This window comes from Lynx rufus, unplaced genomic scaffold (genome assembly GCF_022079265.1).
Source record: "Lynx rufus isolate CCGP_SWC_20201006 ecotype Redwood Valley unplaced genomic scaffold, mLynRuf1.p SCAF_22, whole genome shotgun sequence".
NCBI classification, from domain to species: Eukaryota; Metazoa; Chordata; class Mammalia; order Carnivora; family Felidae; genus Lynx; species Lynx rufus.
In genome coordinates, this window is record NW_025814837.1 from 17,669,253 (window position 1) to 17,690,278 (window position 21,026).

The following is a 21,026-nucleotide window of genomic DNA, read 5'->3' on the forward strand; positions in this document are numbered from 1 at the left end:
ATTTTGTTAGTAAGAGGGTATGTCGAGAGAACCAGGCAGATTGCCCCGGTCTCCCCTCTGCGGCCCTGTTGTTATTGCTGCAGAAGGGTAGAATGCGAGATATGCATGTATCCTGCCCTGAGATCTGTCCTGGTATCGGGGTCCCCTCCCTGTCTCTCTGGACACCTCTCAGGAGGGTCTCCATCCCAGCTTGCTGTCTTTTAAGAGTGGGCCTTTGGTGTTGTCAGATATTTTACCATAGCACGTCTTAGTCCTCTCCCTTGTGTGAGGAAGGATTTTCCGCAAATAACTTTAAAAAAAAATTTTTTTTATGTTTATTTTATTTTTGAGAGAGCGAGCATGAGTGGGGGAGGGGTGGAGAGGAAGGGAGACAGAATCCTAAGTAGGCTCCAGGCTCTGAGCTGTCAGCACAGAGCCTCATGCAGGCTTGAACCCCTGAACCTGTGAGATTCATGACCTGAGCCAAACTCGGACACTTAACCGACTGAGCCACCCAGACGCCCCTCTGCAAATACTTTTTATCTTCTCACCTGTCAGGGCAATAACAGTCACAATCTGAGAGAAATCCAATGTGTTTCTGGGTTTGTTTATTTTTAAAATCTTCTTTCAGGTTCTTGACTTACAAACTGCCATCGAAAATATCACTGCATCTTATAACAATGAGACCGTGACACTTCAAGACATCTGTGTGGCCCCCCTGTCACCCTATAACAAGAACTGCACCATTCTGAGCGTGTTAAATTACTTCCAGAACAGCCATTCCATGCTGGACCATGAAATAGGAGATGACTTCTTTGTGTATGCAGATTACCACACGCACTTGCTATACTGTGTACGGTACGTGGCAGGAGACGGTCATCGTTCGGCCCACCAGCCCTCGAGCACTTGCTGTTGCTGCACACAGTTGTAGGTGCCAGAGGCCTAGCCGTGAGCAAGCAGCGGGACCTGCCCTGCAAAGCGCATGCTCTGATGGAGGGAGACCGACAACGAATAGATACCTGCCCTGATGCCAGGTGGAGAGGAGAGCTCTGGAGAAATTAAGCCCGACGAGGAGATGGAGGGCAGTGGGGGCGTGCTACTTTAGGTAGAGTGGAGACCTGCACAGACAGAAAGGAAAGGAGGGAGCCTGTGATTATCGGAGGGAAAAGTGTTCCGATTAGATAGGCAGCAAGCACAAAGGCCCTGGGGTGGGAGCGCTCATGGAGCATTCATGATGTATAATCGAGGAATGGCCTTTCACTCATGCCTGATTTGGAAACCACATGCCACACTGCCACTGGTCTCACAGTACAAGAATAGAAGCCTCTAGTGTTTTTTCTTGTCTTGCAACTATAAACTTCTACCACGGTGTCAGATTGTTTTTGAAAATGCAGCGTCCCCTTGAGAAGTGAGGGCAGGATTGGTGTGCAGTTCAGATTGGAGAGCACTGAATCTGCTTCCCGCTGGAGGCACGTCTAGCTGGGCAGGCGGCATTTGTCGTGCGCACTGGTCACGGAGCATCTGTGCTTTGGTGACCTTTGCCCCTAGCAGGGAGGCCTGTGCCCCTAGCAGGAAGAGCAGTCTGCACTGGTGGGCCTGCTGTCCCTGCAGGCCCTGACCCGGCCTGGAGACCGGTGTTCAGCCAGACAATCACCGTGGCTGTTTTGTCACTGCAGGGACAGAGAAATTATTCCTTGTCACTTTTGAGTGTGCTGTCAGCTAACCCCATCTCAGGAGCCAGCTACTTTGATATCTGGTCTGGTTTGGTGGTCTTCAGTTCTACTTAGGCTACTGGGGTGTGACTCTTTAGCCGATTAAGCCCGGTTTGCTCTGTTTCAAGGAGCTCGCCTCTAAAACTCTGAGCTCTCCCTGTAAAACAGTAAGGGCACGCCCATTCTCCATAGGGTGGATGGTATAGGGTGGCCATGGGCAATTTGACAACTGGAAAAAAAAAGTGAAACTTGTTCGGTTTTTATATTTAAAGGAAAAAGCTGTTTACTTCCGGTCTTACAAAATGAAAGTCAACAAAATTTTGACAGGGAGGGAGGTGCGTGAGGCTTGTGTTTAGTCTGAGGCAGGGTGTGGTTCAGATCAGTGCAGAAGCGCTCCTTGGGCCATTTCGCTCCCACGTGTGGCTCTGTGTGCTGCGTGGTTGCCCTTCTGTGTCTCCTGCTCTCACCTCCCTCCTTACCCTCCAGCTCTACGTGGGCTTTTGCCCTAGAGGTCCTGCAGGAACGGCACACCCGGTGCACCCAGAACCAAGCACAGATCTACTGTCCCCATACCCCCGTGTCGTGTGATGGCACCTGTGTCAGCTTGAGGCTGTATCTGCATCCTTCCCCATCCTTACCTGCCTCACATAATTCTTACGGATTTTAACCTTCTGGATGAGCTCCCAAGCCCGACGTATGGGACAATGGGACTTGGCCTTTGGCTGTGTCCACGTAGCCTGTTTGCCCCAAGCAGGTGATCTGACCCCTTAGGGTCTGAGCCCATCAGCTGTGGGCTCAGAAGGGCCATGGTTCGGGTTATATGTGAGAATATAAGCAAGTGCCCAGCAGAGTTCTGGCTTAGGATGTGTCCTGAGATGCTGGTTCCTCCACTGCACTACCCTCGTCTGGGCCCTTGCACAGACCTCCTGACTGGTCTGAGGGCTCTTCCTCCCCTTTCTTTCCCACATCCAGACCCTTCTTCTGCTTTGCCGCCCGAATTCTCTTTCTAAAACAGCGTATGACACCCTTTTTTTTTATTGTCTGTCCCTCCCTCTTTCCAGCCCCATCCCTTCCCTCTGAAGTCCTCCCCTTTGTGGGTGCCTCCTGCTGTAGACAGGACTTGGTGTGGTTCCTCACACTGCCATCCTGTTGCTCTCTTCTCGCATGTACCTGTTCTCGCTCATTCGGTGGCAGTTTCCTCTATTAGTGCTCCATGTACCGTGTGACATCCTTTCCCACGTGCACCTTGCCCTGAGCGATAATGACCACGTCGTGCTCTTTTTGCCTGTCTCTCACTCAGTGGTTCTGAGCTCCCAAAGGCAAGTGCATTATTCACCTGAGGAATAATGCACAGAGCCCACATCATGTTTAGGATATAATCGGCCTCTTTAACTGTTTGTCGTGCAGATGTTTAGGTCTCTGTGATGTCTTGAGTCTTGTTGTAACTGGGAGTTGTTTTCCACACTTCTCAGGGCTCCTGCCTCTCTGAACGATACCAGTTTGCTCCATGATCCTTGCCTGGGTACATTCGGTGGGCCAGTGTTCCCGTGGCTTGTGTTAGGAGGCTATGATGGTAAGTAAGAGGAGCTTCCTCTTTTCCTATTAGGTGAAGTAGTTTTGGTTCTGTCACTAACAGGTGCTGATTATGAAGATTTCATAAATTCAACAGTCTTATGAATTCCCTATCTTAAATCCCAAGTACATTCTCTCTTTGGGCTTTGGCTTTGGGTTTTGTTCTGGATGTAAAAGAAGTGGATGGTGTTAGCCTTTTTTTTTTTTTTTTTTTTTAATTTTTTTTTTTTTAACGTGTATTTATTTTTGAGACAGAGAGAGAGCATGAACGGGGGAGGGTCAGAGAGAGGGAGACACAGAATCCGAAACAGGCTCCAGGCTCTGAGCTGTCAGCACAGAGCCTGACACGGGGCTCGAACTCACAGACCTCGAGATCATGACCTGAGCCGAAGTCGGCCGCTTAACCAACTGAGCCACCCAGGCGCCCCTGGTGTTAGCCTTCTTAAGGTCACATTCTGGGAAGCTGTCGAAAGCTAAAGACTCTTCCCCAGAGTCATGTAGTAGTTCATTTCCACGTAACTCATTGTTCGGTGTCAAAGTGTTCATGGAGAGATGATATGTGTGATGTGGGGAAAAAGAAGCAAAGTTGATCTGGTTCTTCCTCCTCAACCAGTTACTTGAGGATTGAGACACTCTTGTAGGGGGAGGAGTGATTGGTTTGCTCTTTACTGGTTCCAGTAGCACCTTAGAACAGACTGTACCAGGTATGATGGGGTAATGATTCAGGTAACACCTTTGGCGTCCAAAGCCAAAATAGGCAGTTCAACAGGTTTTCCTCTCGCCCACAGAAGAGGTCAAATAGATGTTGTTCTCCTCACCAATGGGAGGGGAGAAGTTGTATCTATATTTAAATTTTCCTCGCCTCATATAATGGCATTTCTAATTAGTGGGGAAAAGACAGTGTCACCAACTGGCGAGCCATAGCTGTCAAAATTAAATTTGATCTCATACCTCATTCCTTCCATCCAAATAAACTTCAGATATATAAGGAGGGAAAGTTATTACATGTAAGAAATACAAGAAGTGAAACTTATTAAAGATCTAGAAGAAGATACAGGGAGAATTTTTTTGATAATTTTTAAATGGAGAAGGCATTTCTAAGCAAGACACAAAACCCAGAAGCCACAAAAGGAAACATTAATGAGTTTGACTACATAAGAATTTAAAATTCTGGGGCACCTGAGTGACTCAGGCAGTTAAGCATCTGACTCTTAATTTCAGCTCAGGTCACAACCTCATAGTTAGTGAGATCGAGTCCCCCTGCACTGACAGCACAGATCCTACCTGAGATTCTCTCTCTGCCCCTCCCCCTCCATCAGTTAATAAATAAACATTTTTTAAAAAGTGTTTCTCTTCCATTGCCAGATGCAAATCAGCACTTTTTTTTTTTTTTTTAATTCCTATGTAGAAAACGAACACCATAAAGTTAAAAAGAAAAAGCAAGCAACAAACTAGACGGGGAAAAAACAGTATACATAACAGATAGTGTGCCCTTAATATATGAAGGGCTCTGGGGGGGTGCCTGGGCAGCTCAGTTGGCTCAGTTGGTTAAGCGTATGACTTTGGCTCAGGTCATGATCTCACAGTTTGTGAGTTTGAGCCATGTGTCGGACTCTGCTCTGACAGCTTGGAGCCTGGAGCCTGCTTTGGATTCTCTCTCTCTCTCTCTCTCTCTCTCTCTCTCTCTCTCTGCCCCTCCCTCACTTGTGCTCTTTCTCAAAAATAAATAAACTAAAAAAAAAAATTATATATGAATATATATGAAGGCTCTGGTGAAAAAAAGAAAAGGTTAACAACCCAAAAGAAAAGTGGCCAAAGCCATATGAAAGTTAACAAAGGAAATACAAATGGCTGTTAATTATATGGGGAAAATGCTCAACCTCACTCCTAGATAGTGAAATGCATCTCACTTCAATCTTTCCCCCTAATGAGGGGGCAAGACATAAGAGTTTGATAAAACAATGCGGGGTGCAGAGGACCCCAGTGTTACTGGAAGTGTATATGGTTCCTAGAATAGAATGCAAGCTCCAAGAATGCAGGGTTTTCCTCTCTTTCGTTCACTGGTATATATCCATAGTACCTAAAATAATGCCTGGCACAAAGCAGGGTCTCAGTAGATATTTTGCTACGTAAAGAAATGGAAAAACAGGATAGCCTCTTTGGAGGGCATTTTGGAGGAATTTATCAAAATTAGAATGGCACATACTTTTTGATTCATTACTTGTACTTGTAAGATTTGATTCTGCAAATATGTATGTTACACGTGAAAAATATCAGATTATTCTTTGTAGTATTTTTGTTCATAATTTTAAAAATTGCAAAAATGTCCATCAATTGGAGATTGGTTAAATTACACTAGAAAATATGATACAGTAGAAAAAAGAATAAGGAAGCTCTTTATGTCCTAAAATGGAGCCATCTCCAAGATATAAATTAAAAATGTAATGTGCAGAACAGCGTGCCGCTATTTGTGTGACTAAGAAGGAAAGGGAAGAATACAGGTGTTTGCTTATGCATGTGTGGAGTATCTCTGGGAAATAGTTCAGATGGCCACAGTGTGGGGAGGAGAACTAAGGATTGAGGAAGGAGAGACAGTGAACACCTTTTTGCTCTGATGGAAATTTTTACCACGCACGTGCTATTTAGTTAAAGAAGTTACCCTTCCTGAGTGAATCTCTGTCTACACCAGATACAGCATCCTTTTTATTCGTTAACTGAGCTACATAGACACGTCAGTGAACTTGTGATTTGTTTTTAGAGTACAGTCTACAGCACCTGTGAGAAATCAGTTACCTGGCTGTCATGTAATTTTCCCTCGTGACTAATTTTCTGCACACTTCTTATTTTCTTATTGTCACATTTTTCCTTTTCAGATCAAAATTACAATAATGCCACAGCCCTTGTGATTACCTTTCCTGTCAATAATTACTATAATGATACAGAGAGGCTCCAGAAGGCCCAGGTCTGGGAAAAAGAGTGAGTTGCTGTCTTTGTTGTGTGGGGAGCTGGACACTAACAGAATGCACTTAAACCACAGTCAACTCAGTTAATAACCAACATCAGGTCTAAATTATGTCATTTTTTTCATTTGGTACTAATGATGTTAAGAAAAAAAAATCGGTGTATCTGTAAACATTGTTTGAATCTGTATCCCTGCACAGGAATACAAAAGTGTATATGCAGAAATGTTCCCTGCACCCTTTTCTCATAGTGAACACCAGGAGCAAGCTGGGTGTACATTAGTAGGGGACACACATGGTAGAAAATCATGCAGTCACTAAAGATGGGTAAGTAAATGGTTCCAGATGGAGGACACAAAAGCTGCAATCAACGTGGTTAGGCAAATATATGCTATCCATGGTAGAAAAAATATCCATCCCTAGAAAAAATATCAAGCAAGGGGCCCAGGAAATTGTTGACTATGTTTATAACCCCTAAAGAATAGGAACAGAGAACAGGTTTTTGACTCTATACCTTTCACTGCTTTTTTTAAAGAACTTTGTTGGAATATAATCCTATGCCATACATTTCACCCATTTAAACTGTGTAATTCAGTAGCTTTTAGTGTATTCACAGATACCTGCAACTGTCACCACAGTGAATGTTAGAATTTTTTTTTTTTTTAATCTCAAAAAGAAGCCCCCTAATCCTTTAGCTATCACTCCCACCCGTCACCCTCAGCTTCCCACATCCCGGCCCTGTGCAAACATTAATCTCATTTCTGTCTCCATACATTTTTGTATTCTGGATTTTTATATGAATGGAAGCGTATATATGGACTTCTGTGTCTGGCTTCTTTCACTTAGTGTGTTTCTAAGGTTCATTCAAGTTGTAACATGTATCAGTACCTCATTCCTTTTTATGGCTGCATAATGTTTCATCCTATGGATATACCACATTTTTATCCACTTATCATTTGATACACATTTGGGTTGTTTCTACCTTTTTGGCCATTATGAATAATGCTACTGTAGACATCCATATACAGATTTTTCTGTGAGCTTCTATGTTTTCATTTCTCTTGGATATATAACTAGGAGTAGAATTTCTGGGTCATATGGTGACTCTTTGAAGAACTGCCAGAGTGCTTTCCATGGTGGCTGCACCATTTTACATTCCACCAGCAGTGTATGAGGGTTCTAATTTCCCCACGTCCTCCCCAACATTTGTTAGCTGACCTTTCGATTCTAGCTGTCTTAGTGGGTGTGAATTGGTATTTCATTGCAGTTTTGATTTGCATTTCCCTGAAGGCTAATGATTTAAAGCCTCCGTTTTGGTGCTTATTGGCCATTTGTGTAACTTCCTTCGAGAAATGTCTATTCCTATCCTTTGCCTGTCTTTAGCTGGATTATTTGTATTTTTATTATTAAATTGTAAGAATTCTTACATATTCTACAAGGCCGCCATCAGCTACATGATTTCCGGGTATTTACTCCCATTCTTTGGCTTGTTTTGTTTTCTTGATGGTGTCTGTTGAAGCACAAGTTTTTAGTTTTGAAGTCTAGTTTTTCTAGTTTTTTGTTGCTCATACTCTCAGTGTCATATCTGAGGAACCATTGCCCAATCCAAGGACATGGAGATTTATGCCTGTGTGTTATTTGGAGAGTTTTATACTTTGTTTATTTATTATGTTTATTTATGTTTACTTTTGAGAGAGAGACAGCACAAGTGGGGGAGGGGCAAAGAGAGAGGGAGACCAAGAATCCGAAGCAGGCTCCAGGCTCTGAGCTGTCAGCACAGAGCCCAACGTGTGGGGCTCGAACTCACGGACCGTGAGATCATGACCTAAGCTGAAGTCGGACACTTAACAGACTGAGCCACCCAGGTGCCCCCAGAGTTTTATATATTTAGTTCTCACCTTTAGGTCTTTGATCCATTTGAGTTAATTTTTTCATGTTAACATGAGGAAGAATCTAATTTCATTCTTTTTTGCATGTTGCTATCCAGTTGTCCCAGACCATTTGTTGAAAAGATTATGCTTTCTCTCATTGGGTAGTCTTGCCATCTTGTCAAAAATTAGGTGACCATGGATACCTGGTTTATTTCTAGACTCTTAGTTGTATTCCTCTGATCTTTGATTTTTATGTCTGTCTTTGTGCTGATACCACACTCTCGTGACTACGGTTGTTTTGTAGAAAGTGTGAAATCAACAAGTGTGTGTCCTCCTCCTTTGTCCTTCTTTGAAAAAGAAGGGTTTCGCTCTTCTGGGCACCTTGCAGTTCCATGCGAATAGTAGAATCAGCTTATCTTTCTATGAAGAAGTCAGCTGGGGCTCATAGGGATGGCATTGAATCTGTAAATCAACTTTTAAAAGTTTGTTCCATGAGCGTATGTCTTTATTATAATATGCTTTGTTTAGGAATCTTTTTTAGTGAAAAAGAAAGGAGACCATGAACCAACTTTTTTTTTTTAAACAAACACTTCACGAATTTGTCAGCTTTGCTCAGGGGCCATGCTGATCTTTTCTTGTTCATTCCAGTTTTAGTATATGTGCTACCAAAGCCAAACCCGCGGACCAACTTTTAAACTTGTTCTAGGGGTGCCTGGGTGGCTCAGTTGGTTAAGCGTCTGACTTTGGCCAGGTCATGATCTCATGGTTCATGAGTTCAAGCCCCGTGTCAGGCTCTGTGCTGACAGCTCAGAGCCTGAAGCCTGCTTCAGAGTCTGTGTCTCCCTCTCTCTCTGTCCCTCCCCCACTCATGCTCTTTCTCTCAAAAAATAATTAAATATAAAAAAAAAATAAATAAAATAAACTTGTTCTAAACTAGATTCAAGTGGTAGAAACTTCAGCGTGTCTGGAATTTTGTACTCTGGGGGTGTCTCACCTTCTAGTCTCCAGCGTGTAGAAAATCCCAATGTGGGCATAGGTTAAGTAGACATGATTTGTGTGTCATAGAAGTTGGAAAGAAGTGTCTCACTTAGCTGTCACTAAGCTTTAACTAAAAATATAAAATTTGCTCACTCTTTAGGTTTATTAATTTTGTGAAAAACTACAAGAATCCAAATCTGACCATTTCTTTCACTACTGAGCGAAGTATTGAAGATGAACTAAATCGTGAAAGTAACGGTGATATTTTCACTGTTATAATCAGCTATGCCATCATGTTTCTGTACATTTCCATAGCCTTGGGGCACATCAAAAGCTGTAGCAGGCTTCTAGTAAGTGGTGTTTGTGTGTGTGTCTGTGCTGGAGAGAAATGGTGATGCATCGCATGATGTCATTTTTTGCCTCTACTTAATCGTAACTCATTTTGTTCAAAACTAGTGTACATTCCCCTGTGTTTTAATCGTATGTAACATTTCTGTTTCCTGCGGCTGTTTTCTCCAGGTCCAAGCCTTTGGTTTATTTTAAACTTACAGTTTATTTCCCATAATCCAGTTTTTTCTAATTTGTCCACACCATCAGCTAAGAATGGTTGCTTATAAAACATTGCTAGGGAAGACCTAGAATATTTTTCATTTCTTCTCTCAAACTCAGGACTTTTAACTCCAAATCAGCTATACCCAAAAAGAGGTAAAACACGAGGACCTTTTAGTCATAGGACAAATGATACGCTGACAGTTTGTGTCTTTGTCGCATGTCCCAGGTGGACTCTAAAATCTCCCTCGGCATCGCGGGGATCCTCATTGTGTTGAGCTCAGTGGCGTGCTCGTTGGGCATCTTTAGCTACGTTGGGATCCCCCTCACCCTCATTGTGATCGAAGTCATCCCATTCCTGGTGCTGGCTGTTGGGGTGGACAACATCTTCATTCTGGTCCAGACCTACCAGGTATATTTTCATTGTCTCACAGAGCTGGGCATCTGACCAAAAACTGGGCTCCATTAATGGCTCTGCAGTTCCATGCAGAGTATTTGTGAGGGTGGACAATGAGGAGGCTTTGGTTCCTTTTCTCTGTGTTGCCGATTGGTGTCCATAGCTTGTTTGGGACATTTCGAGACCAAGAAGTTCATCCTTCTCTTTGGTTGGTGATTTAGATATATAAAGTGAAAATTCATGTTTTAAATATGTATGAAAAAATGGCTCTTGCGCTTGTGGAAAGTATTTTGGACATGCCTGTTATTAAAATGATTCTCCAATAGTGTAGAAGAATCAGAGATTGCCAGAGATGCCGCTGATGGAGAAAATGGTCTCGGTCAATTTATTCTGTCCCGGTCCCCTTACTTGGAGACTCATTGGCATGTAAGAGTGTCTTTAAATGGTCCAGCCACCTGCAGCCTGCATTCCATGTATTTTCCTGATAAGATGATCCAGTCTTGCCTTGAGCTTCTCGCCTGTTACCTAGCAAAGGGGTTTAGTAATACCTGGATGAATTATCATGACAAGTGTGGGTCTCCCATAAAAATTTATGTACAATAAATAGAAGCTGCTAATCATTCTTATTTACCAATGAGTTAACACAAAGCAACAAAGAAGCAAAGAGGTGGCATCGTTATTTAGAAATTTTAACATCCCTTGTTTTGCGTTTTGTTTTTTTAAGCGAGATGAACGTCTTCACGGAGAAACTCTGGATCAACAGCTGGGCAGGGTCCTAGGAGAAGTGGCTCCTAGTATGTTCCTGTCATCCTTTTCAGAGGCTGTAGCATTTTTCTTAGGTAATCACTCTTTGAATTCTACCAATCCTACAGTTTTCTGAGCCTCGGAATAGAAGGATCTGGGCTGCTTCCTTGTTTGAGCTTTATTCCATGACTGGAAAGTAGCAGAGCAGACCACGGGAAAATTTGCTGGCAGTATCTGGGGTATCATTTTGGAAGCGTCCTCTTCCTCCTGTTGTTTCAGGACAGTGTTGATGTTGGGGTCTGGGATGACACATACCTGGAACTCTTCTTTGGCTCCTCTTTTTGTCTCCCATGGCCAGTGTTGATCTTTGAAAAGGGCATTCTCACAGAGCCGCATAGCATTCCATGCAGAGTCCACAGGTGTTGGCCTGCAGGGAGTTTGCCCATGTTCTACCAGACAGCCTTCTGCCTCTGTGCCTACAGAGCACTGGGGGAGCACTGTATGGGCCGCGCCTCATACAGGGAGAATAAGCTGCAGCAAAAACCAGCGCTCCCATGTTTCTTTCATATGGAGAAATCACCAGCCAGCCTCACTGGCAGGGCGGCCTGCCCCCATCTCTGGTGTGCAGTAACAGTAGAACGAGAAAACTGAGTGCATCTTCTGAGGAGGAGGCTGGATTAGAATTGCCCCACAAGTCCAGAGAGAGACACAATTTGCGGGTCACAAATGGAAATGCTTCCTTTGGCTACTCAGTCACCTTACATGGGGCTGTTGTTGTAGGGTCACTGAAGGTAGCCATCTTTCAAATCAGACGCGCTCATATGCTCTTCGTCATTTCCACAAAGCAACGCGCTTTGACGCCCGTGGCCCTTATACTTCCTCTTGATGGATATAGGTGCAACAAGTTATTTTCTCTTTTTACCTTTTTTAGCAGAAAACCAGCACAAGTGTGATGGTAATAGACACTGTGCCTCAAGGCTGGAGTGACTTTGTGGGGACAGTAAGAGCAGTAGAGGTTGTGGCACGCAGAGTGCACAGGTCTACATGTTGCTGGCCCAGTGGCGCTGAATCTCATTTTTCTTTTCTTTTCTTTTCTTTTCTTTTCTTTTCTTTTCTTTTCTTTTCTTTCTTTTTTTTTAAAGCAAAGCTGTGAATCTAGATTTTTGTGTAAGACCAAAAGTATTTTGTTAAATACAGGCTACTTATTTTAAGAAACAGCTTTTTATCCTAAGATGGATTGATCTAGTTAGTGTGGGCCACACAGGATACATCTGGCCTCTGGGCCGCCAGTTTGCAGTTCCTGGGTATTAACCTAGTACCTCTGACTTGGAGTGCCCTCAGCTGATTGTGACAGAAGTGGGAGACTAACATTGTTGATGTAATAGCAGAATAGAAATACTGCCTCTCTATAGAGTGAAGCATAGAAGGTACTGTAAGAAATGACCCGTGTTGGCGGTTCCAAAAGTTTAATGTGCATAGCTTTGCCTGGAGAGCCTCTTAAATACAACTGAATTGGGTATGAATTCCCACTGTCCCGATTAAGTAAGATAGGGTTAGAGCATAGGAACCCACATTTTTAACTCGCTAAGTGGTTCTGATGCTGACACCATTTTGCAAAAACATTGGACTTATGGTTTGTTTCCAGTTGTGGTGTGACAACCACAGACTTCAGCAGCGTTCCTCTGTGGCGGTGTTGGGGGGCAAGGGCCTTCTCATGGCTGCAGCCTGTTCTGGCTCCTGACACAGCCCAGCCCACAGTAGTGTAAGACTTGCACAGAGTCCTGTGCTGCAGGGGCCGTGACGTGGCAGCTTCTCACCCCTGCAGGAGCGCTGTCAAAGATGCCGGCTGTTCACACTTTCTCTCTGTTTGCCGGGATGGCAGTCCTCATCGACTTCCTTCTTCAGATTACCTGTTTCGTGAGTCTCTTGGGGTTAGACATTAAGCGTCAGGAGGTAAGTTAACAGGATCACAGTCTCCTAATTAGAGTCTAGAATCTGACTGAAGCAGCCAGAGAGTGTGACCTTTGTTCCTCTTCATCCTCTCAGAAAAACCGTCTGGATGTTCTTTGCTGTGTCAGAGGCTCTGAAGATGGAACCAGTGTCCAGGCTTCAGAGAGCTGCTTGTTTCGGCTCTTCAAGCACTCCTATTCTCCACTTCTGCTTAAGGACTGGATGAGACCAATTGTGGTAGGAGTTCGTGGTTTTCCTTCCCAAAATAGATCTGTCCCATGCATTCTAAGAAATCGGCTCGCAGGGCCCTTGGGTGGCTCACTTGATTAAGCGTCTGACCCTTGATTTCCGTTTAGGTCATGATCTCACAGTTTGTGAGATCGAGGCTCGAGTCAGGTTCTGCGTGGGCAGTGTGGAGCCTGCTTGGGATTCTCTCCTGCTCTCTCTGCCCCTCCCTCTGTTCACTCTCTCTCTCAAAATAAATAAACTTAAAAAAAAAAAATCTGCTTGGGAAGGGGACTCTGACAGCTGCTAAGTATATATCCAAAAGCAAATGTGTACAAACATATAAAATATTTTTCTAGCTAGCTTTTAGCAGTCAACATAAGCAAGTTTTTATTTTGATATAATTATACATTCATAGAAAGTTGCAAAGATAGTACAGAGAGGGCCCAGTTTCTTCCTGTGGTCTTACATAGTTGTAGTTCAATGTCAAAACCAGGAATTTGACATTGGCACAGTGTGTGTCCAGTTCTAAGTCATTTTATCACATGTGCAGATTCATGTAACCACCACTGCAATCGGTATACAGAACTGCTCTGTCACAACACTCTCCCTCAGGCTGCCTCTGTATAGAGTCACACACAGCCCTCCCCACACCCACTATCCCTAGTCCCCAGCAACCATGCAAGAGCTTTTTGTAGTTTATGTACTGGATGTAGCCAACAGTGATAATCTATCACTTCTCTACTAAAAGCACATAAATTAGTCTCCAGTAATGGTAAAGTAACACTTAACATTTATCGAACACTTCATATTGGGCATTATGCTAAAATCTGGATTACCCCCAGATTTTCTCATTTAATCCACAAAACTATCTTATGTTATACATCTTTTATTTTTCCTATTTTACTGATGAGGAAATAGAAGCTAAAAGAGAGGTTAAGTGACTTCCCCAGGGTCACTCAGCTCATAAGTGATGGAGCCGGGATTTGAACCCAGGTAGTTTGACTCTAGAGAGTATGATCTCAGCCACTACCCCTTCTCTCTACTTACTTAACATGTCGTTTAAACTTTTCAGTTGAGGAAAGTCCTGTTTTTTATGTGTTTTAAGATTTTGTGTTCTTACGTTCTAATACACTAAGCAATCACTGTCTTATAACTCACTTTTCATTTCAGATAGCGATATTTGTGGGTGTCCTGTCATTCAGTGTTGCAGTCCTGAACAAAGTGGAAATCGGATTGGATCAGTCTCTTTCAATGCCAGATGTAAGATGCTTTCTCTTTTATCTTGTTGAGCCAGTGGTGTGAACAAATTTTTCAGAACTTGCCTGCAGTTATTTCAAGCTAATGCCTGCTTCGAAATGCAAGTGCGGACAGGCTCTCCCATGTTAGGAGAAAGCTGTGCCCGTGGGAGTCGTCTTAGCGTTTGAACTCTCAGGCAGCCCACTGGCGAGCCAGAGAAGGCGAGCAGCAAGTCTTTTACCTTGTAAGGTGCCCTCCTGAGGACGGGCGAGCCACGGGAGCTCCTGGGGTGCAGGGAGGGTGAGCAAAAGGGAGCTGGCTGGGTAGGAAACCCCGAATCTGAGCTGGGGGCCTGTCGGCCGGCAGCATCCAGTGCTCTCTTGATCCTTAGCGATCATCACCTCACTTCAACATCATCAGAGCATTCATCCTCTGTCCTATTCTTTGATCCTTTTTTCAGGACTCCTACGTGATGGATTATTTCAAGTCCCTCAAATACCTGCATGCAGGTCCACCTGTGTACTTTGTCCTGGAGGAAGGGCATGACTACACCTCTCTGAAAGGGCAGAACATGGTGTGCGGAGGCATGGGCTGCAATAACGACTCCCTGGTGCAGCAGATATTCAACGCGGCCCAGCTAGACAGCTAGTCAGTACCACCCGGTCGTCTCGTACTGTAGTGGAAGCGGCCAGAGTCCGCGCGGGCCTGAAATTTCTCACTGCAAATGGATTTGCTTAGAAAATTCATTGTTCCAAATCCTGCTAACTCTAGCTTTACCTGAGCAAAAGCTTTTAAAGGACTAATTTACCAATTCATATTCCGAAGTATTTTCCATTAAGTGGTAATGAAACGTGTCTTTTGACTGGGCAGCTGTATAAAATCTAGAAAAAGAAGTTAGGTTTCAGAAAAAGGACTGAATCTAAAGACTTCCTGCCTGTGGAGCAAGTCAGTAACATCTCCCCTCCTTTTCGTTAGTACCCGAATAGGCTTTGCTCCCTCTTCCTGGATCGACGATTACTTTGATTGGGTCAAGCCTCAGTCTTCTTGCTGTAGAGTCTACAACAGCACCGATCGGTTCTGCAATGCTTCAGGTACTTTCATCTCCTTTTCCAAATCTTTTCCTTTTCTCTGAAGACTTTTGACATAATTTGAAGCGAATTTGTACTTCACCTCAGGTTATACTTATGTATCTGCCAGTGCCGGGTCTCATAGCTTTCGTCACCATCCCTTCCCTCAGCCATGGTCTCTGAAGGGGGTTGTGTTCTTTCTCTCCCACCTCCCACCGCGGGGCTGCAGGCTAAGCAGGGCCCGGGCAGGGGCATCTTATGATTGGTGTCTGGCCATAGTGTCTCACAGATGTGCTCCCCTTCATTACCACTGTTGCCCTAGAGTTTTGTTAGGAGTGTTGAAGTTGTCCTAGAATTTTCTTGATAAAAACATGGAAGCTTTGGACTCTGAGAACACCAGCTGAGGTTATCCTCGAAGTGGGAAACCTGCTTCGGGGAAGAAAGTGTGTACAGGCTGCCTCAGGTGAAGATGGGATCTCAGATTTATTAGACTATGAAAATCATCTGTGCTGGAAGCTTTTGGATCTGGAAAAAGATTCAGGAGAAGAATTCCCCCTCATTTCTTTTTTTTTTTTTTAATTTTTTTTTTCTTTCAACGTTTATTTATTTTTGGGACAGAGAGAGACAGAGCATGAACGGGGGAGGGGCAGAGAGAGAGGGAGACACAGAATCGGAAACAGGCTCCAGGCTCTGAGCCATCAGCCCAGAGCCCGATGCGGGGCTCGAACTCACGGACCGCGAGATCGTGACCTGGCTGAAGTCGGACGTTTAACCGACTGTGCCACCCAGGCGCCCCCCCCCCCCCCTCATTTCTTTATCAGTGTCTTTAAACGTTTCAAAATCTGGAGACTAATCTTCTGACCTCGGCCCCTCCTCTGTGCTTATGCTAGTGGTTGACCCTGCCTGCATCCGCTGCAGGCCCCTCACCCAGGAGGGCAAACAGAGGCCTCAAGGTGGAGACTTCATGAGATTCCTGCCCATGTTCCTTTCTGATAACCCGAACCCCAAGTGCGGCAAAGGGTAAGTGCCACTGAGCCACTCAGATACGTGCCTGCCTCCCATTGCTGTGCACTGGACAGCTGGCGGAGGGCTGGGGTCGAAGCAGTCACGTGGGAAAGGTCTCTTCTCTCCCCCTCCCTGCCCTGTCCCGATCCTTCTGTGAAAGCAGAGAAACCTAAAACACCTTTAAAGAAAACTCCTCCTCATTTTCAACTAGTTTACCCTGGCTCGAGTGTTTGTTCCTTCCTCTCCTGTGTCCTGGCCCCCCTGGCTGCACGGATGGGTGCAGAACCCTGTGCAAGTGTCCAGCAGGGCAGAAGGGGAGCAGGAGCACGTGGCATTTCAGAGTGTGTTTAGTTGTGTCTGTGGGTGTTGGGGACAGCATCTCTGCTTGGCATGCCACCCTGGGTTAAGGTTTAGGTTCTTATAGCCCCCAGCCTGTCTGGACATGATGTTATGGGGTGTCTCACTCCCCTGTCTTGCCATGCGGCCAGTGACCCATGGAAGCAGCTTGTCTGGGCCCAGAAAGAGGGAAGATGGCTGGAAGTCTGGGGTGGGGTGATTCAGAACCTTTTGTAGGAGGAAGATGAGTGTCCACAGGTATGTTAGGTAAACCCTGTTTTTCCTAAGAATGTGTAATTGACCAGAATCCCGTCAGTTGGTCATGCGTGTCATGTCTGCTTTGATACCTATAGTCGGTACTGTGTCTAAAAATAAGAATGAGTCTTGCAGCTTGGTCTGCTCACAGACTGAATGCCTTGGCCTACATAAAACAAATCCAAGTACATTCAGCTTTTAGGAGGGCAGCAGCCACCACTTAAGGGAGCCTCCTGTGTGCCAGTAGCATGCCAGGCTCCTCACTTGTTTCAGTGACTCATCACACAGCCCTGGGAGTAGGTGGCAGTACACCTGTTCACAGAGGACACCACAGCCCAGATTCAGTAACTTTGCCCAGGGTTCTGTGGCCAACACGTGGCACGGCTGAAACCAGTCTTCTGGCCATCAACTCCGGGGCCCTTCCTTTCCCGCCTCCTGTTAACACAACGCCGCTGCGTAAACACCATATGAAAGCACATTTGGTTGTGAGCAAACCAGATAGAGAAATAATAGCACCTGTGCACCAGAACAACCAAGAGCAGTAAAGAAAAGCCAGTGTGCAAGAGAACAAGCTAAAACCTTCCTCATTCCCTTTCAAGGGGCCTTCCCGTCCCTGAACTTGACATTTGGCCTGACCTTTGAGCCCAGGGTCAGATGATTTCACTTAGCCTTGAGTGCTCAGGATCTGCAGATCCCGTACAAGGTGTGGCTGTTCTGACGCCACCGAGTCTTCTCTTAGGGGACATGCTGCTTACAGTTCGGCAGTTAACATCCTCGGCAATGACACGGGTGTCGGAGCCACTTACTTCATGACCTACCACACCGTGCTTCAGACGTCTGCTGACTTTACTGACGCCATGAGAAAAGCCAACCTCATCGCCAGTAACATCACCAAAACCATGGGCCTTGAAGGAAGTAATTACCGTGTGTTCCCATACAGGTAGTGTGAATTTTCTAAGTGAGGGTGTCATAGGTTAGAGCCCACACCCTGGGGGCTCCCTTGGTGGGATTTTGATACTTGGCTTTCATTCTGACACCTTCTCCATCATGAACACAAGCACAGTGCATCAAGGGAAGTAGCATCTGGGTGAAGAGGGCCAGGATCTACAGCACCCACCGAGGTCTGCGTGCTAGACATGCAAAACTCTGTCTCTGGGCTAGAGCTCACACTCTGAAAAAGACATACTCTAAGATGGCACCCGAGCGGGAGGGCACAGTACCTGGGGACCAGACTTCACGGAGAGGGCCGAGCTGCTGTTCCTGGTCACAACCGCTGGGTATCCCCGACTGCTGATTACCTGGGACGGTGCCTTTATGGAGGCTTTTCTTTTTTGTTTGGGTGTTTTCCTTACTAAGAGAGTATCTTAGGAGATACTGAATTTGGAAAATATGGAAAAGTAGAAGAAACAAGTGATTTTTCCCCGTGCCTCTGATCTCACTTAAAGAGTTCCGACCTGTTCCTGACAGGACAGCCTGTTTTTCCATTGAGGAAGTTCTCAAATTGGATGTCCCAATTACAGAGAAGAGCTGGTTAACTTTTCCCAAAAAGCATTTTCTGCTCAGGCCCTGCATAGACCCTATTTGACTTGAGGGAATTCTCAGGATAGATCAGGACTTGGTTTTTCAAAATACCATGAAATACTCTGTAAATACCTACGAAGCAGAATAGGTTGGGCTTATGGACATATACAGTACACATTTTGGGTCATTATTAGGCCCTTCTTGGGTGTCAGTGGGCAATCAAAAGTTCGCTAGAATTACTGTAGAGGAGTCTCACACAGACGAGGGCAGTTTATGAACGGGATGTGTCTCAGAGTGGTTTCAGTTTTGCAGTAGTGGCAGCATGAAAGGTAGAGCTTCCAGAAGCAAGAATGAGCTGTGACAGAACCTGCTTCTCTCTTCTCCAGTGTGTTCTATGTCTTCTACGAACAGTACCTGACCATTATTGATGACACGATCTTTAACCTCAGCGTGTCCCTGGGAGCCATCTTCTTGGTGACTGTGATTCTCCTGGGCTGTGATCTGTGGTCTGCAGTGATCATGTGTATCACCATCGCTATGATCTTGGTCAACATGTTTGGCGTCATGTGGCTGTGGGGCATCAGTCTGAATGCAGTTTCCTTGGTCAACTTGGTTATGGTGAGTCCTGGTCCACTCAGTCCATAACTCCTGTGTCCCTTCTATGAACTAGTTCTTGGGGTAAAAGACCAAGGCCAGCTCCTGTGCTTGGACAAACAGGATGGCTGCTAGATGGAGTGAGGATGTGGGAGGTGCTTAGGACATTGAAAATGGGACTTTGTTGTGTTGCGAGGGTATTTTGCCTTTAATTTCTTACTCTGAAGTGTTTGCAAAAACGCTTATAGCCCGATGACAAGATGTTCACTTTTTATTTAGAAAAACTCCTTCCTGATGGAATTCTTAACAGTACCTTTTGCTTCCCGTGCAATTGTCAGGTGCTATTTAATCGTCTTGAAGATGTGAGCGTTTGAGAAAGCATTAAAACAAAGTGTGTCTGTACTTAAAATATGAACTGTTTGGGGCGGGGGGAGCAGCAGTGAGGCCTGACTAAAGCAAATCTGGTGATCGCGTGCTGGCTCTCAGAGGGTGGGGGTAATGTGGGTTCAGCAAGTTCCCTTAAAACAGGCAAATTCGCTATAGAAAACTGGAGTTCTGGGTGCTGGGCCTTGAGGGTCTCACGAGTTGCCTGGTACAGCTTCAGTTGGTGTGATAGGGGATTGGTATACACAAAGTTAAAGGGGATGCTTCAGGCTCCTGAGCTACCTGGGATGCCCTGCGAACCGTAGATCGTGGGAGAAGAGGGCCTGCTTTCTTAGGATTTTCAACCACAAAAGGATGTAACGGAAGCACTTTTTTCCAGAGCTGTGGCATTTCCGTGGAGTTCTGCAGCCACATAACGAGAGCATTCACGGTGAGCATGAAGGGCAGCCGTGCACAACGGGCAGAAGAGGCGCTCGCTCACATGGGCAGTTCTGTAAGTAGCCGGGGTAGACATTTCCACATAAAGTGCCCAGCTCGTCAACTGAGTGCTTCTCGGCAGCTGTAAAATTCAGTAGGGAGAACAGAATTTGAATCCTTTAAGAACAACCAAGGGTAAGTTTTCAGGCATTTCATGAAATAGCTACATCCTGAAATTCTTTATAACTGTTTCCATTGGCAAATCCTTTGTAGACAGGCAGGAGAAGAACCGAGAAGTTTGATTTGAGGACCGGAAGGCCTTTCCATGTAAGACACAGGCCAGCCATGTGTTGACAAGCGAGGAAGCTGTCACACTCAGAGCCCACGGTGCAATTTATAGTTCAAGCCCAGAATCTTCTTAGGTCAGCTCCACAGCCTGCTTTAGCCTATCAGCCAGTTACTTTTCCGACCTAGAAAATACTGTTACAGAGAACAACTAACACTTGTAATAATTTTAGATAATTAATCGCTTTCACCTAAAAAATACAAGGAAATCTGTTTAAAGACAGAACCCAGTGTCTATGCAGCATACACAGATTTTATTTACCCTTACACCTTTCTTTTTTTTTTTTTCAGGCCCATAAGCAGCAAATCAATTTCAGGTAGAATGTAATGCTTATTAACTCTGAAGACTGGGGTTCAACCCCCACCCCCATTGCTCTGGGCCTTGCCCATCCAGAAATCAGTGTGTGAGGAAATGTGGAATTAGAGTAGGTTGGTAAGTGCTTTCTAAACCCCGTCTCTTCTTTCAGGTGTTCAGTGGAATCACACTAACAAAATTTGGAGGGATTGTGGTACTGGCCTTTGCCAAATCTCAGATTTTCCAGATATTTTACTTCAGGATGTATTTGGCTATGGTCTTACTGGGAGCCACCCACGGCTTGATCTTCCTCCCGGTCTTACTCAGCTACATAGGTAAGTGTTCTTGTTTTTAAATGGGTAGGGGAAGTATGCTACTAAAGGATAAGAAAGATCTAGAAGCATTCTTTTGTACTAATGGTCATTTAATTGGTACTAAGTGTAAAAAAAAAAATTCTGAGATGAGAGTCTTGTCTAGGGGCTTCACGGCTGTCCAAACAACTTCACTAGTGAACCACTAACACTCTTCCTTCCTAACAAGTTCCCCTTGTCTGCCGAACAAGGCCCAGAAGTCAGACGGTGAAGGAGCCTGAGTGGCGGCGGTCCAGGGGGTTCCTCCCTGCTATGGAGAG

At 45.0% G+C, this 21,026-nt stretch overlaps 1 protein-coding gene and 1 pseudogene across 2 annotated transcripts in view; one reads left to right on the plus strand and one right to left on the minus strand.

The window, feature by feature from the left end:
* The window catches only part of NPC1 (NPC intracellular cholesterol transporter 1), a 55,548-nt gene that overhangs the window by 33,354 nt on the left and 1,168 nt on the right, over positions 1-21,026 (plus strand). For both annotated transcript variants that reach the window (XM_047086908.1, XM_047086909.1), the window contains exons 9-24: positions 611-837; positions 3,164-3,264; positions 6,137-6,239; positions 9,233-9,422; positions 9,851-10,033; positions 10,743-10,857; positions 12,588-12,715; positions 12,809-12,949; positions 14,111-14,200; positions 14,637-14,824; positions 15,152-15,267; positions 16,134-16,263; positions 17,579-17,779; positions 18,747-18,978; positions 19,718-19,831; positions 20,568-20,730. In XM_047086908.1, coding sequence (XP_046942864.1) covers positions 611-837; positions 3,164-3,264; positions 6,137-6,239; positions 9,233-9,422; positions 9,851-10,033; positions 10,743-10,857; positions 12,588-12,715; positions 12,809-12,949; positions 14,111-14,200; positions 14,637-14,824; positions 15,152-15,267; positions 16,134-16,263; positions 17,579-17,779; positions 18,747-18,978; positions 19,718-19,831; positions 20,568-20,730 — 2,422 coding nt within the window. The remainder of the gene's footprint in view (positions 1-610; positions 838-3,163; positions 3,265-6,136; positions 6,240-9,232; positions 9,423-9,850; positions 10,034-10,742; positions 10,858-12,587; positions 12,716-12,808; positions 12,950-14,110; positions 14,201-14,636; positions 14,825-15,151; positions 15,268-16,133; positions 16,264-17,578; positions 17,780-18,746; positions 18,979-19,717; positions 19,832-20,567; positions 20,731-21,026) is intronic.
* On the minus strand, positions 8,675-8,773 carry LOC124517669 (uncharacterized; annotated as a pseudogene).